The 18109-nt window shown below is 38.6% G+C and overlaps 1 protein-coding gene across 1 annotated transcript in view; it reads right to left on the reverse strand.

Moving 5' to 3' along the window:
- LOC112145197 (neurexophilin-4) overlaps positions 1-15227 on the reverse strand; it is a 46371-nt gene extending 31144 nt beyond the window's left edge. The window contains exon 1 of the mRNA XM_024270305.2: positions 14621-15227. Coding sequence (XP_024126073.1) covers positions 14621-14674 — 54 coding nt within the window. The 5' untranslated portion in view covers positions 14675-15227. The remainder of the gene's footprint in view (positions 1-14620) is intronic.
- Between the last annotated feature and the right edge of the window lie 2882 nt (positions 15228-18109).

An 18109-nucleotide genomic window follows, 5' to 3' on the forward strand; every position in this document is an offset into this window, starting at 1 on the left:
TGTTCCTTTGACTTTTTTAATACATGTGACCTAAAATGTGTTTTTCCTTTTTTTATCTTAAACTTTTTTCATTGCTGTATATTAAACAATATAGATACATCATAGAGTTGTAAAAATGTTATTCCAAAATAGAAAACATAAAGTACTAAACGATGCTTCAAGAACAGGAGGTGGGTTATTGGGTCAAAGAGCTCTCAAATTAATTTTTCACTCAAGCAATCCCGACCAATATATCAAAAAAGCTGTAGTTAAAGCAAGTTTCATGCAGCACATGTCTCAACAGTAGTCATGCAGAGAGTTTAATTTAAAGCTGTTGGCAGCTCCTCCGCTCTGAGTTATGTGGAAAGAAAGAAGAATTTGATCTGAGCCCGTCGAATATCATACTTTTCTGCTGTTGGTCTCCCTGTATAAGCCACATTTCATTATTCACACTTTTCTCAATTGAACGCATTGAAGCACAGCCCTATGGAGACGGCCGTCCTCTAACCGGTGGGAGATATGTAGTTGTTTCATCCCTATCTATCACCTTCCACCTCTCAGTCTCTGTCTGTCTGGCTCTCTAGGTGCCACATTATGTTACTGCCACTGACTGGTCATGTCGCTACATGCAGGTTGAGGTCTGGTCCAAGTCTTTGCTGAGGGCAGGGTGACATCTGCTGAGCAGAACTTACTGGGGCTTTAAGAAGCCATTTCTTTTGGTACTTTTTTTCTAGCAAAATAATTAATGTCTTAACTAGAGTTTTTTTTTTTTCTGTAAAACACAGGTAAAACGGACACAAAGTTTTTTGACATATTTACACAAAAAAACTGAAACATGTTTACTTTAAAAGACAGAAAAAGTCATCTCAGAAGGGAAAAACACCTGCCATATTTTGCATCTTTTTTTTATTAAAACTAGCACATTTTAGGGGTTACTGAACCTTCAGTAAAACTATTGTGATAAAAATGTCTACCATCCGTCTGTGCACACTCTCGCGGACTCATTTTCAAGCCCGATTCCTCCTTTTCAGGTCAAGTGGGTCAGCTCTTCCAGATGTCGTTAGACGAGAAGCGATGCACAACTTGGGCATGTCGCCAGTCATCGCAGGGTCACTCTGAGACTAACCGCCGCTCTCTCACACACCTGTGTGGATCGCCAGTCATTATAACATGCATGTTTGCAGACAGTTGAAGGAAGAATACCAGGGGAAACCCACGCATGTGTGGGAGGAACACACAAACTCGGCAAAAGAGAAGCCCCAGCTGGGACTTGTTACAAGAAGTCAATGGTGCCGAAAGCCACATTACAGCGCATAAAACAAATATGGACGCCATAATATAATAAAAACTGTGTGGCGCTGTCACAAAAACACAAATAGAAAAAGATGTTTTGAACATGAGTTTTATTGCTTTTTCACAATTTAACTTAAAAAAATGTGGGTTGTCTCAGAAAAAGTGTCTCTTTAAAATCTGAGGCAAGCTTGATTAAAAAGGGCAACAGATTTATTGTTACTGTTTTTCCCCTTCCTTATTGTATGCTTAATATTTTCAATTCTATATATTTCAATTTAATATTTTTAAGATATGCAATCAGTTTAGGAACTACAAGAAAAAAATGAAGAATTTAATCAGAAAAAACCCCAAACATGGAGCTAATAAAAAAAATGTAGTGCTTCAGAGGAAGGCAGAAGTTCAGCCAGTAATCAATAGCCTAAAAACCATCAGAGACATTGAGTAAGGAGAAAATTAATGAGAAAACACTTTTAAGACAGCAACTGCCATGGGTGGGCCAAGGTCTCCCTATTCTGACTTGCAGACAAATAGATCCAATAACGTCTTCATTTACCTCATCTGAACTGATAATCTGACTCTAAGCTGTGCAGGTGAATGCCTCAGATATTTGCTTGTGTATTTTTATTTTTTTGCTATGCTAATCTTTTGGCTTTTTATGTGCTTGTCGCTAGCGAGAGCGTGTTTAAACAAGGGAATGCTGGGAAATTAGCTAGGGCTAACTTCTACACCAACAGTCCCGTCCACAATCCAAAAGGGAATTTCCAATAAGCTACTGCTGCTCTGCAGAAAATATTTCTTAAAAACGATACATTTTTCATTTTGTGATTCTAAAACTTCATAATTAAAATGAATGACATGTTTTTTTTTGGGAAATAAGTAACAATCATCTGTCTCATCATCAAAAGTATTAGATATCATGCAACATGTTCGCTTAAAGCTTAAAGTTCCACTTCCAATTATCTTTTGATCTATTTTAAAACCATTCCCAGTGGTCTTTTAATTATGGTTATGCAGTTTTTTTTAAGACACAGTTACTGCAGAGCTGCAGTAATTCATGAGAAATGCACTTGTGGGTGAGACTGTTGATGCTACTTTCCCATCATCCATTTGTTTACACGCTTTCCTGCTAGCTTACAGCCCCTCACAAATCCAGCCTAACACAGTCAAATATTTTGAAGTAGTAAATTCTAACATTCCCTGCTTTTCTTAATTTTTTTTTGTATTTTTTTTCTAACTCATAATGCACTTTTGTTGATTTGGATGTCCTGAAGATTTTTGAGTTTAAATGTTTAAATAGCGTCAACAAGCAAATATTTTACTCCTATAGTACATTTGTGTCTGTGTTTATATGTTTCAAAGCACTTTTAATGTTTTATTAAATATGTGTTTTGAAGCTTTAAGAAAAAAATAATTGTAGGCATTTTGTTGTTTTTTCCCCTTTTTTACTGATCCATACAAATGATCTGAATCGTGACTCTAAAAGTGTGACATGATCCGAACCGTGAGATTTGTGATCCGTTACACCCCTGGTTTAGAGCCAGGCGCCACAGCACAGGCGAGGAAAACGAAGACGCACATGCATCTATGGTCTACAAGTGGATGCATCAGAATGGAGTGGAGCAGGAAGCTCATAACTTGCCGTAGTAGCTTCCACGTCCCTGCTACAACTTATTTCCAAATGCATTTTTCCCCACAACAATTTGATTAACGCAATGTGCAGAAACACAAATTTAAGCTTTATTTTCTATAAAAACGCCAAAAACAGGACTGTCATCGGTGGGGTCTTTAAGATAATAAATGTTGATGTGTTGGACACAGACTGCAATCAGATATGGAGGTAGTTAAACAGTGAGATTATTTTTTTTTTAGATCTCGCCTCCTGCCCACGCAGCCTTAAGTTAGCTTTTCCATCCACCCCTCTGCTTCCACAGCCCTGACCCAGACACTCTTCCCAACAGCCTCCTTTCCGCCAACTTGGACCCAGCTAAGGAAGGGAAAGTCTACTCTCTTCGTCTCCACACATACACACCATGTCTTCCCCTTTGCCACCAGTCCACCCCCACTCCTGCTTCTGCACTAATTAACTAAAAACCAAGCAGAGATTGTATATAATTTAGCAGAAAGAACTGCCATGCCTCCATTCAGAAACACCCAGGGAGAAACATGGTGGCTGAAGCCAGGAAACACCAGGAGAGCAATAGAGAAAAATAAAATCTTGTCTCCACAGCACAAATTATCAGATCACAAGGAGATGGAAGCAGAAACTGTGAAATTCTTCTCTGATATTTTTCTTCTTCGGGGCTATATTTTAATCAGACACACCGGTGAAATAGTGGCAGAACTAGGCATGACCAGAATCGAGGTGGGAAGTCTCGCATGAGGGGAAATGGGGCAATGGAATGAAAGATAGAGGCTTGATTGTGAAGATTCTGGTAGGCAGGTGGCAGGTGAGAGAGGTGTAAGATGAAAGCCAACCAGAGAGCAAGAATAGGAAATAGACTGAGAGATGTGGAAGAGATCTGTGACCAAATGGTTCTGCTGAGTGCACGGGTCTCTGCTAAAATCTTTTCACCACTCTCCATTGAGCTTCAATCCAGGAAACAATAAAAAAAAAAGTTTTGACTTTGGAAACTAACAAAAGGCAGCAAAACAAGCCAAAGGTAAATATTTTTACAAGAATATTATCTAACATTTGTCCAAATAATGCATTGAATCTGCAATCATGCAAAAAAGGAAGTCTATATTACAAGATGCAATTACAGAATATTGTCAAATCCTTTTGATTCCACATTTTTGACAGTTTTTTTGTTTTTTAATGGCTATCTACAGTAAATCCTGATGTTGCCAGAAAATGATAAGTCCTCTAGCATCTCTATTTTCATCTCCTCATCCTGCCACTATTGTCCAATGCGTGTCTAAATTAATGCATTACAAGCTGTGCTTGAGATATTAAAAAATGATAAAAACTAATCCCTCCTCCCTTTTTCCAGACAGGGTCCTCACATTTAGCTGACCCTGAACACTCCCTGGCATCTGCACCATGAGTTATGATATTAAGTGTCGCTGGATTACACTTTAATATATCATTACATGGACAAAATTCTGTCCCGTATCTCCCCTGGGTGTGTCTATTAATCATGAGATGTTGTTAAACCCTAAGGCCACCAAATATCTACAATGGCTACACAACACACAAGCACCTTGTTCATGATTAGAAAAAAATAACATGAAAACTATATGATCTAACATACTGTAGTGTGTTGTGCTCATAAACCAATATCCGTCAGTTTTTCATAGTGACGATTCAAATTCATAGCTCGCACAATAGCATAAGTATGAAACACCTCACGTGTTTTCTCCAGAGAGGGAGTTGAGATGAGGCAACGCACTGACCACAGGCGGTAGCGTTATGCCATAACTGTTGGCCCCTGCAGAGAGCCGAGCTACTCATCATGCATGTATGAAACAAACACGGTGCCCATCATCGCGAGCCAAGGGTCCCCTCTGATGTGATCTATTTCCAAAGCTCGAATATGCTACAGCCAGAAAAAGGAGACGGGCAGAGAGAGATTAATACACAGCTCGCATCGCAAAGATGACAGGGGACCTCTCAAAGTGGAGCAACACGAGTGGACCAATCCAAAGTAGGACTGACCGCTTCACCCGGAACCTCCCTCTGCTGCTTGATTTCATTAAACTGCGTAAAAGAGGACAACAACAATCAAACCCTCGTGGGATCAGGCAAGGCAACAGCAAATATTTCAAAGAAAAATAAGCAAAAAATAATAATAGCAGACACACACACACAGCTTCTCTTCTGACAAAAATGAATCAAACTAATTCGCACAATTAAAATAAAGAAGGAAAGCAAACAAACTAATTCCAGAGTTATTATTCTTTGACTTTACATGTATTGTGTCTTTAGTAAAATGAAAGAAAAAGACAGAATATCATTAGAATTGCCTGGTCTGTCCCAGTTTGATGTTGTGTAAAAAAGCCCAACTTTAGGCCTAAAATGATCTTTACATATTCTAAACTATGTTTCTTTATTTATTTGTTACATATCATTTTAAGTTGTTTTGATTTTATTTGAGTCCAGATTTGCATAAATTTAGGGGCTTGTTTTTTTGATTGGCAGTGTGATGACCCAAGAGAGAACCCAAGAGTTACAAACTACTCTGTACTGTGCAATAGCAATTTGGAACCTTGTTGATGTGGACAATAAAATTCCAATGTGGGCGTTCTATTTCAGGCTTCATTTTTGCTTTGAAGAATGTGTTGATTCACTTTAAAGTAAGAAAGTAAGTAAAGTTTAAAATTCAGTGTGAAGGCCCCTGATCTCTTCTAATCTAGTACTTAAAATTCAGTCATTATAGTGAATCACACAATGCTCATTTTCAGTCTGTCATTGTTTATTTACAAAAAAAAAATAAAAATTCTAAAACTAGTAAATACTTGTAGGTAATATTAAGTATTTTGTTATTGCTTTAGTGAAACTTAAACAGGGTAACTCTGTTGTTTTTCTACAAAGACCAACTCTGAAAAAATAGTTTTTGATGGTTTTAATGTGTTTTTGTGGAATTTTTCTGATGATGAACATGATCGAAAATACGTTGGTTTTCCCACATGCTTCTTGTTTTGAGCTATCTGCGACGGGGAAAGAAAGGGGGGCGGGGTTGCTCCATGTTAACGGTTTCCCCTGAAAATCATAGGGGACTTTTTAATGAACTCCTGTTGCTAGAACAATGTCCTACATTTTTTTTTATTTTGTCTAAAATGGCATAAGGGTAATTAAAAGACCATTGGAACCCTCTTACAATCCATCAAAAGATGACTGGAGTGGAACCTTAAGGTTTTGTTTGCATTAAGGAGATTGTTGCATGGTTTAACAGACAATACTGTTTTCACATTGATCCACTCCAAAGGTTGTTTCACTGCTTCTTTGTGTGTGAAAGTGTGAAAGCTTACCTGAATTTTGTCGTAGACGAAACATGGAACCCTGGTCTTTTAAAAAGTCAGGGTCTCTGTTTTGTAAATGAATGTTAGTGCAGTTCAGCATGAGAACGCACATAAACTTACTCTAAGGACTAAAAAGTAAAAGGGAACAGTACAATGATCCCTTTTATATTGTGGTTCACCTTTTGGTGTCTTGCAGATTTTTTTTTCCATGCAATTGTTTTTTTACAACCCATATCCTGCATTCTGATTGGCTGCAGACCACTGTCAATCAATCTCCTCCATGATGTGTCTGAATGCATTCAGTTCACCAAATCTACATAAAGAGATTGGCCCAATCTATGTGAAAGCTAACCAAAACGCAGTGAAGTTGGTTAAAAAAAGTCTTCAACATTTTGCACTCATTTGACGCCAGCCTGCAGGACTCTCTTGGTGTTAAGATCACTCTAAGACTGACTGTAACCAGGGGATTTTTGTCACATCTTAATGATGTCTCCTGCCCACCACTGTACTTTCAAACAAATCCGTCTCACAAGGAGCTGAAGTCAACATTACTATGAGTTAATGAAGTGGCGGCGCATTCCCGGTCCTCGCTCTCAGCTGAGGACTGTGCAATGATTGATGTTTGTCCTCTTGTTAGATTGCACAGGGCCACAGAAAAACACCGCTCCAGCGTGCCTCTATCAGCTTCAGCTAAGTGCTCATTTTCTCCTCTACATCAGTGTACTTATTCTGTAATTGCTGTGTGATATATAAACTCTTTGTCTAGACCACCTTGGCCCTGACAAGACAAAACAATCACCAAGTTACTCCCTAATTTTCTCTCTCGGTTGTGAACATGCAAAGCACTTGGGAATAATTAATTTGCTGACATATCCGTGGAATACACGGACATGTGCGTCACATATTACCATGAAACCTTTAGAAGTAACTGATTTTACTCTCCAGTGTTTCTGTCGTCCCAGACGTTCCCTTTTTCATCCCCCACCAACTCCTCTCCGGGAGCAATTTTCCATAGTCATTCTATCAGATTAGGTGAGTCATACAGTACCATTGTAGTAATAGCAGCCCGAGCATTGGTGCAGGCAGGGATGCATTAAAATGCTGTGTGAGTTTGTGTTCTGCTCGGTGGGTAGAGCTCAGTTCAACAAAGATCAGATGTGCTTTTCTTGACCTTGACCTCCATCTGTGCTGTGTCCTAATACTCCTTTTCTTCCGTGCGGTGGAGAGGGAAGCGAAGGAACAAATTGATGCAACAAAAGAAAGGGAAAGTAAAACAATGCAGGATGGAGAATGGGAAGCAGAACACTGTCAGTCAAATTCTCGATTCAGATTCTTTGTTAGACAACAAGTAGCTATTAGCATCTCCTCCTGCTCTTGAGGCTGCTGGGACTCAAAGATCTGTGTCGCAGGATGGTGAGTGGCTCAGACCACGAGACATGAAACCTCAGTGGGGCTGAGGCAACAGCTGTCCACAGGCCTTTTTTTCCAGATTATCCTGGCAGTTAAAGCTGGGTTGCTGGTCTGATGTGAAGCCCAGAGTTCTGCTTCTTGGTCTGGATTTGTTTCTGGTTCAGTGTGAGTGTTGGAATGCTATTTTATTTATTTCTATCGAATAGATTTTTCAACACAATTGTTTTAACTTTGGGCTGCACTGGAAATACATGCATTACATACCATGTATGTATATACAGAATGGTACACTCCAAAGATGGTATGTCCCAACAATGAGGGGATGGCTGAAGTAGATTATTCTACGTTTAAGTTAATATTTACGGTGGTGACTTTTTGACAAGAATTAAATAGTAGAAAGGTTTTTTTATTATTATTTTTGTTAAATGTGTTTTTTTTTTAATTGCTTATGAATTAATTTGTCTGATAGATTGTTCTGGGATCGATTGGTTATGACTTCATTGATTCTTTCTCCCCTGTTTCAGGGGTGAAATATGGTCCTGCACCAATGTGTTTTTTAAAGGTGGTGATGACTTCAAGACTTATTTTTTTATTAAGACTATGGTTACATATCCCAAAATTCCACTGCACAGTGACCTAAATGTAAGTTATTCCTCAAATTCAGCAGGTGGCAACGCAGCGGCATTCTTTTGCCTTTTGACCAGGACTCCCTTGAAAAAGAGATCAATAGATCTCAATTGGATTTTTTGTTTCTGGTTAAATAATGGTTAAATAAAAATAAATAAATAAATAAATAAAAAAGTAGTTGCTGAGGTTTTAAGAAAAAGTTAGCATTTTCAAGGTCGTGCGGTGGCAGTCCAGCGACAGGCGAGGACGACGCCATTACAAAATTGGGTGACAGCTGGGCGGCCACAGGTCGGTAGCAGTCGGAATCGCCGGCCGGCAGCAGCTCTGATTGGACGTAGGGCTAGGCGATTTGGAATTATTTATATCATGATATAGTCTTTTTTTTTATGTTCATATCAGGCGATAACGATATATATCATGAAATAAACCAAACAGCTATATGATTTGAATGATCTGCAGCTCAGAAAAGAAATGTGAAATGAACAGTAGGTTTTATAGACTAAAATATTAATTTCCTGTTATACTTTCAGCATAGATGAACATAGAACATAAGTAAAATAGACCACTAAAGCATTAATTCTACAAATAAATTCTAATGTTTTCAAGTTTTACACAACAGACTATGATTTTAACACTATTTTACACAGAAATTCCTTAGGCGTTTTACTTTTTTGACTTCTGCTCTGTTACAATGAAAACATGTTTTTATGAATGCTCTACGAATTAAAGTCTTAAAGTCTGGTCAGTGAAAATAATGTCTGACTTTAAAGCGGTCTGTAACCATATCAAGGCAACACACGGAACAGCTTGCTAGTATTAGCATCTTGCTTTGCCATATTGCGGTCACCAAATCAACACTCTTTATTAGGGCTGGGTATCGATTATAATTCCACAAAATATTACATTCAATTCACAAAATCCTGGATCGATTCTATTTTGATGTTTTTCTATTCTTTCGATTTTTCAGTTCAATTCAATTCTGAGTTTACACCTTTACACATTTGTTTAGAAATACATGAATAATCTACTGTGCGTTTTTAATATATTTGTATTAATCTGATACAGTTCACATACTATAAAATGTATTAGTTAAATAATGATGTTGTTTATAGCATACAGTGTTACATGGATTCTCAAACGGAGAAGCTCCAACAATTGTTCTGCCTCTTCTGGAGGGGTATCAGTTTGGCCACTAGGTGGCGATCGCACTATAGCAGTACACCTTATTCCAGAAGAAGAAGAAAGTATGAGCAAAAAACAGTGTTGTAGACCAGAAATGGTTACTTAAAAAAATATTTCCTTAAAAGAGTTTGAAAAATTCATGCCTTTGAGTTTATAAAGATGTTCATTTAGACGGAAATGTCTGTTTAGGTCGACTGAGCGTTAGCATTAGCCGTCCTATGGGAAATTCCATTAAACGTTAGCATTAAGCTTGCGGACTTTAGCTTTTTGTGCTAAATTGTTTTATATTTTTATGAATCGATTATTGATCTGTTAAGCTTATATCAATTCAAATCGATTAATTGATTTTATCAACCAAGCCCTACTTCTTATTGAACCTTCTGTGGTTGTTATATGTCCAGCGGGTTTGTATTCCAGTTCTGACTGGATTCTGTTAAAAATCACCAAATATTCTGCTTCTTCATTAGCCGAAACTAAAAGTTACGCAGAAATGATTAGCGGAAGTGACCACAGGGGGGTTGGACACTTTAAAATGAAAGTTTTATTGCGATAAACTCATTAGTCTATCGAGAAAAAGTTCTATTGCGATATATATCATTATCGTTTTATCGCCCAATTGGGCGATGTGTTAATGTCTCCGGACAGTGGCCACCAATCATCAGCCACCCTGTCACCCAGGGATATATAAAAAACGGCATGCCTGGCAGACACCTGACTGCCACTAACTGCCTTCATGACCACGCCAACAATATTAAAAAATTGTTGGTGCATGAAATCTCAAAGATTCCATCCCGCGGTGGCAGTTGTATTCGTGACTGCAGCATAAATGAGAAGCTGTTGCATTCTGTATTATTCATTTTTTGTTATGACTCCTTTGAACATAAAATTTTATGATTTCATCTCTAAAATACACAAACTATCAGACAGGATCCCTTTGAATGGCCCTTTTCAGACCAAATGGTGCTCTGATGCTTCACCAAAAGCAGCACCAGTGGGACACATAAAAGGGGGAGCCATACACACAGATAATTAACTAATCAGAAAAATAACAGCAAAGCAACCAAAGGCCAGGATCATGGCTCTTTGGTTTTTCCTTTTAAATACTCTTTTTTTTTTTTACATCTTCATAAGAGCTGCTCAACATGTACGAACCAAACTAAGCATCCTCTGTTTGGGTTTCTGATAGTACTGGGTTCAAGTAAAAGGTCTCTCAGAATACCTGTGGGTTCTGGAGGGTTCACTGGATGAAAGCAAACTGATAAATAGGAAGATATGTTGCTTTTTGGTTTTTGTTTTTTTATTTTTGGAGGTGCTGCTAAAATCATGTTCGGAAAATAAACAGATGAAACTCAGAACTGCACTCATCTTTCACACCGTTATGATACAACCTCTGGTTATTTACGAGGGGGCTGTAAAGCATCCGAACGATGTGAGAACAGAGCTCCATGATAACATGCAGCGACCTCAGGACATTGGGATCTGCACTCTTTAAAAGCAACAAAAAACTTTAAAAACGGGTTCATTTAACCCCAAAAATTATGTGTTTACATTAAACTACATAAAAAGACATAGAAATGCAACAAACATGCATCAGTTAGAAAATGTTGATGATATCATGACAGAAATGTAGTTACAGGTGAGATTTTACCTCGTCAAACACAAACTGATGAGCTTACACTATTTATGTACAAGATAATCGTTTGATCCATTGTAAAATTGTTCCCAGTAGTCTTTTACTTATGATTGTCTTTTTTTATAGACCAAAATAAAAAAAATCATGTTGTTTTCTAAGACTTACATAGTTTCTGCAACCCTGTCCCCTCTTCCCATCATCCATCTGTGTACACTTTCACTTTTACAGCCCCTCACAACCCCAAATTAACATTACCAGTGCAACAAAAATGATGAGCAGAATTGGAACTTTCCAGCTGTATAGTTTTGAGCCAGATGACTACATGTTTTCGTCTGCTCCTGATTTACAATAATTTGAATGAAGAAATACTCAGAAATACAAATTTAAGCTTAATTTTCTTTATATTTGTCCTCCAAAATCAGAAAAATGCAAAAAAAAATTCCATCGGAGTAGGTCTTTAAAGCAAAAAACAAACTAAATTATACTGGTGACACATAAGCACCAGTTGTTTGACCCAAACACATTTATTGTCTGAACCTGAAGTGTGGCTTTGGTGTTTTCCTGCAAAAGGAAAAAGGAGCCAAGCGCTTGCAGCGGAGCTCTAAAGCTACCTGAGCCTCTACCTTATGAGAATAATACCACTGACTTATCGGTGATGTAAGATCAGGCCCAACTGGGATGTCACTCAGAGAGAGGGCTTGTACCTCACTCATAATTGGACGTCAGCAGCTTTTCTTCAGCTCAGGTTCTCTCTGTAATTTGCTCATCCTAATTTACAAAATGTAAAATTTTAAATCAAACCCTTAATGTTTGAATCCTATGTCCTCCTATGTTAATATTTACATTCTAAATGTCTAATTTTTTTTTGGTTAAATAATAATTGCTCAGGTTAGACAGCAGTGTCTGGCAGCTTAGCCTCCCAATGAGGAGGATCCAGTTCTGTTAAGAGAGGGGGACCTTTTTTGGCATTGTTCACTTTCAGATGAACTCTGCAAGGCAAGGACCAAGGCTGTGTGCGCCACCACCTTTATCTTTTGATGTAACATTTGCGTCCTGTCGGGAAAGGTCCCGTCGAGGAGGGAGGGTGGCACTCTCATACACAAGAGTCACGGACGGTTTCAGGAGAACAAAAATGATGTGACATATCCAGCTCTCATTTCAGCACAGAGACCAACTTAAAAAAAAAACAAAAAAAAACATCTTTACATCAAATTTTCCATTTTTCTCCCTGGTTTAATAAAAAAAAATAATAAATTGCACGATTAAGTCCTCAAGTATTGTTTGGTCAAGACCGCTGCTAAACGAGAGGAAGCAATTGTTACTTAACCTCAAGCAAACCATGTGAGAAATTCATTTAAATGCTGCATGAATCTGTGCCTTTTTTTTAGGTTAAAGAAGTCTTTGATGTGTGGGAGCAATTTCAGAAACAATGGATATAATGTGATTGCTGCTGTCATCGCTATTCAAGAGATTACACATCTAATAAGTGAAAAGAGACTATAATTCGCACAGATTACAGAACATGGCTGCCCCGTGCCAGCTGAAGCTCACTCGCTCAGAGTTTAGACAGGATGAAGTGAAGGGAAACCCACCTGCTCTCATCTGTGATGGGGCACGATTTGATCCTATGCTTTACAGTTCTTCTCCCCATAAGGCTGAACATGTGGGTTTGTGAGTCGCCTTCGCGTGCACATTTTTACAGAGACGTGCAGGAAGCGGCGAAACGCAAAGCCATGCCAAACATACAGTATGAAGCATGAAGAACGGCTAAATACAAAGAAACTGAAGTGACTCAGTTGCTGTGATGTCCTCTGGGTATACAGCTACTTGCTTTATGAGGGGAGATAAGAGGATTTTGTCAGGTTGAGATGCTTCCTAATGCTATTGTTTTTTTGTGAGCGCATAAAAGAGCAAAGCAGCTTTTCACACATCTTTTCTTCTTCTGTAGTGCTGTTAAAGTAGATATCATTTCAAAACACAATGTGGAAAAAATTACAATGTGCAGCATACATGGGGGAAGCTTGCTTTTTGACTTTTCTCTACAGTATAGAAAACAATTAGAATAGTCTTATTTAAATGTAGAATAATCTTTACACACAAAGATTTCTAACAGTTTGAAACAACAGTTCTTACTTAAACACAGCAAACAGGCCTCCAAGTCACCTTTAAATGATCACTGAGGGTGGGATTAGTTCAAAGAAATGATCAGATTATGTAAATTCACACACTTTTCTTCTCCTCCCTTGCATCCTCTCTGTTTACCCAGTTTCTTCCAGCTGCCTTCACTTCCTCCCTCTTTAATCCCCTAAGATAGTGAAGCTATAAGAAATGCATCTTGTCATTTTATGTCAGTCAAACTCTGGTGTCATTTTCACCCCAGAGCATCAAAAAAACCAACACCGTCTGTGTTTTGAAGCCAATCCTTTCTCTTTTTTGCTCCTCATTTTTTGTTGTTAGTGAGAGCATTATGGATGGAATCTAACAGTGTGTGAATAGTAACACTTGAACCCAAGTTGCCCTCTCATGTGGAAGAGGTATTCCAGTCACCCACAGAAGCATTTCCATTTATTTTAAGAAAAAAAAAGTGCAGGTAACAATGTAGTACCCCCATCTGCAACCAGCTTCAATTTAAACATTAAACACATTATTTTATCCTTTTAAGGAATTTACATTTTTCCTGTTGGCAGTGAAGTGTTCCACCTGTCCACAGTGAAGCTCACAGTCCAGCTGAAATAATTACTTTTTTGTGGAAATTATAATCAGCAGATTAAAAAAAACTGTAAATGTGTTCAAAATACATATAAACATAAATTGTTAGGGACAGAATGGGTCAAGGTTAAAGGTTAGAATAACACAAAAGAGAAAAAAAATGGAAGGAATATTATTAATTTGAGCTTTTCTTCGTATGAAAAACATTTTTAAGCTTTGTTTGTGTGCTGTGTCAACATAAACTGGTTTGAATGGGCTACTTTGAAACATTTTTAAGAAGAAATTAAATAAAACTTTAAATTTATGCGAAATTACGCGCATGACAGGAGCTGCACGAGGCGTAAAACTCAGTCCTATCGATGACGAGATAATAAAACAAGCCACGGGCGGGCTTCGCTTCTGAAGAAAAATTAGAGGAAGTTGCTTTGAGCGCAAAAGTAGATGAATGGATAAGGAGAGCCGCTTAAGTCAAAGAGAAACGCGCAGGCAGCAGAAATGAGCGAGTTTCAGACACGGGTGGCAGTCACACATGCTCCAATTATTTGTGTTTTTTTAAGGGAGAAAAATATATTTAACAGCCAAAATCAAAGGTGGATAAAAAAAAAATGCGCCCATTTTTGTCCAAGTTTTGGTCATAAATCGATTCTACTCATATTTTAATGATTGTGTTGGATGTTATGACGATCCAAGTGTGATGCACGTGCTGTTCCTCTCAGGTTTGTGCTTCAAGCAGGAATGAAGCAGGTGTCTGCCCACGAAAGCAGCGCGTAAAATCCAAACACCAAGGACGCGTCTGCTGCTTTGCTTCTTCTCATAACAGCAACTTACCTTTTGTAAGATCCATTGGGAGAGGAGCAGTAGTGTCCAGCCGAGAACCTGCATGTCACCTTCCTGAAAGCGGACCACTCCGACAAACACAAAAACTACGCGTCTCCTGTGCTTAACATACACAGACGCGTCGCCGAATCCGAGCAATCCCAAGTAACAGGCGGTGCGCGAAAAGTGTCAGAGAAGCTGGAAAAACGCGGGGAAAGTTGCGTGTTTGCTTTGGCAATTGTCACTGTGGTCTCTGCGGGCAAACTTTGAGCGGGGTTTGCAGTTTCTCCGGTCCGCCTCACGTGGCACATCCGCGGGCTTTGCCTCCAACAGGCATGCTGGAGCGACGGCTGGAAGTTTTACGCGCAGACTAAGTCAGCGGCGGAGGTGGGTCATTTGAAGATCACCAACACTTCTTGCATTCTGGGATGCAGCCACGTTGATTTTGAGGGGTGAGATTGCTCGCACCCCCTTCTCTGTGTACCTCCCTCACCCTCCTCCCTCGCCGTCCAGGCGCGCGTCACGGCGCACAGCTGTTTTTTCCTGGACTGGAAGCGGCACCAACCACAGCTGCGTGTGGATGGATGCGTCCAGCCTGTGGTCGGATGATAAACTGTCAGTTTACACTCCTCTGTACATAATTAGAGAGAGAAATGAGGATGAGGAAGATTGCACAGATCATCTGTTCTCAGGTGGCTAAAAAATGATGTGCTTGGTCCAAGCTTTAATAAGAAGCTGAGTCGTTTTGCAGCCATTTTTTGACTGACTGTACATAAAACTAAGCTTAATATGTCTCATTTTGTATTTTTTCTTTTAAAATTGTACAATAAAGTCATTAAAAGACTCATTATTATCAACTATCAACCAGTTTAAAATCAGAGTTCAAGATTTTTGTTTACACCGTAAATTAGTTAACATTTTTTTAAAGATAAAATCATGGAAAATTTTGGTCCAATAGTTTTTTTTAGGTAAAATCATTAAAAAATCCCAATCGATGGGTTTTCAGTAAGAAATTTTCAAAAAGTAATAAGGAACCATCCTCCCCTGAGCAAATACACAATCAAACCTTTATAGTTTTTGAAATGTCTTAGAATAGCAGGTAAATTAAAAAAGTAATGTTGCTTAAAATCATAAAATTGTCATAAAGAGTTTAATAATAACTTACTTTGAGTCAACATAAGTCTAAAAGAAACAAAAAAAGTCCAAGAATAGGTCCCATTAGTTGTCACGCACTGGAGTGTGTGAAATTTGACCTATCCCCTGGGGAAGTGGTGAGCTGCAGACACAGTCGCCGCTCGGGAAGCATTTGGTGATTTAACCCCATCAGTCCAACAACTTATTGCTGATCTTATTCCAGGACTTTTGCACTTCCAGTGCTGTATTGTATCTGTTGAAGATAAAACAAAATCCCTTGTAGTTTCACATTTGTGTTAACCTCTAAACATCTGAATTTATTTCCAGCTATGAAAACAAAACTTTACTTGTGTTTTTGCTTCTAAGTAGATAACAAATTAAGGTCATTTTGGAGCAGACGTGGTTTGATGAATATTTAGATAAATATGCGTTGGGGGTTTTAAATGACAGTTCTAAAAAAATGTTTTTTAAGTTCTATCAACAAATTGTTTTCACTGTGGTCTTCATCGGTAGAATACTTGAGGATCTGAGAGTTCAAACCTCTGTGGAGATTTTAAACTGTAAACTAGAGATGCATATTTTTAAATTCACATTCACATGGCTCATTTAAATACTTTGACTTTTAAGTATTTTATGACAAATCATTTGTACATTTTTACCTTTAATATCTTTTAATCTATACATTGCCTCCTCAAAATATTATTGATGTTCGTCTTTTGATTATCGTTGCTTTTAATCTATTGTGTTTCATGACTTTTTTTTTCATTTAAATCATGTTTATATTTGTCTTTTATGTCCAGCACCAATTGTGTTCTATGGGATGTTGACGAAAAGTGTTCTACAAATAAAGTGATTGATTACTTTTTTGGTAGCAAACCTATTCTAAGTGTCAATTTTAATCACAAAAGCACTCAGATTCACACAAATATTCCAATTTAGACCTAAATACTTTCTTGATTTGTTGAAGGCTACATTCAAATACAGCTCAATAAACATGAAAAAACAAAACAATCCTTCATTGATGCGGTTAAGAGACGTTGCATGATGTAGGCCACCAGTCCAAGCTACACAGACTGCAAATCGCCAGAAAAAACAAATTTGAAATATTAATGTTGCATGGATATATTGAGGCCCCACATCTCTCCCTCATGGGCAGTCCCAGCTGCTGACTGCCAGATCGTGCCGCCTTCAAAATGAAATGATCTGGGATGCGCAGCATTTTCTCGCCTGTCCTGCACATTTGCTGAGGAAAAAAAAAAAACATTGTGTGCGTGTTGGATTTTTAGTGTGTCCATCTGGGAAGCATGATATTCAGATTTATTGTGAGCGAATGGCTGTTTTCACATTCTGTCCATGCATGAACCGCTGAGTCCTGTCTTTGTTACCCGTCTAGAAGTGACTCACCAGTTTGTTTGTGTGAACACCTGTATCTTTATTCCTTTTCTGTTCATGTTTTCAAATATTTATATGGGACTGAACTGTGTTTTATCTGCTGTGTGAATAGAGGCTGCATTGTTTGGCCCACACCACAGTCACATTCCTCTGATTCATCCCATTTCCACTCACCGCTGTGCTTTACTCAGACCTGACAAGGCCAGACCCGGACACTGCTGGCCAAAGTGCAGACGGGGCCGACAGACTCAGAAGTAAAGTGGGCGCTCCTCGGTCACAGATGAAGAGGAGTGTCCCCGGTAAAACGAGCAGTTGTGTGATAATGTGCGAGTATTTATATTTCACATCAACAATCTGTTATCAGTATTCGGAAAACGTGGGTTTAGCTGTGTGGCGGTGGCTCTTATCAGCCTCCAAATGACACAGCACTGCCTCCATGCGAGCCAAAGACTCAGTGCACAGGGGAGACTCGGCCTTTGAGCGCTGCGTGTCTCACACGGGGAGGAAGGCTTGCAGAAAGATGAGGAGAATCGCTTCAGCGGAACGTCCTGACATAACTCCGGAGAGCAAACCGATGGAGCTGTCGGAGCAAAATCTGCAGCCATGTTTGCGTGCCAAAACAATCATTTGGATCAATTTGACAAGAAAAGGGGAGAAAGAAGTCAGCTGGTTCCAGATAACATCTCCACAGGAAGTGACACCAAGAAATGAACGTGTGCAAATGAGCAGCAAATTATCTGGGTGAGACTAGAGTGTGACAGAGAATATGCCAGTTTGGATATTTACCCTAAAACATTATCATGAACACACGCTTGGATAAAACAAACTGTTTTTGTTAAACCTTTTTTGCAGAAATGGCTAAGAAAGAGATCAATTGGAACATGTCTGTTCGATTTCTCTGCACGTATTTTCTGTTGATGCATGCATTTTTTTTAACTTTTTGTTCCATTTATTCCATTAGATTTGGTTCAATTT

Source organism: Oryzias melastigma, linkage group LG5, assembly GCF_002922805.2.
Source record: "Oryzias melastigma strain HK-1 linkage group LG5, ASM292280v2, whole genome shotgun sequence".
In the NCBI taxonomy this organism is placed as follows: Eukaryota; Metazoa; Chordata; class Actinopteri; order Beloniformes; family Adrianichthyidae; genus Oryzias; species Oryzias melastigma.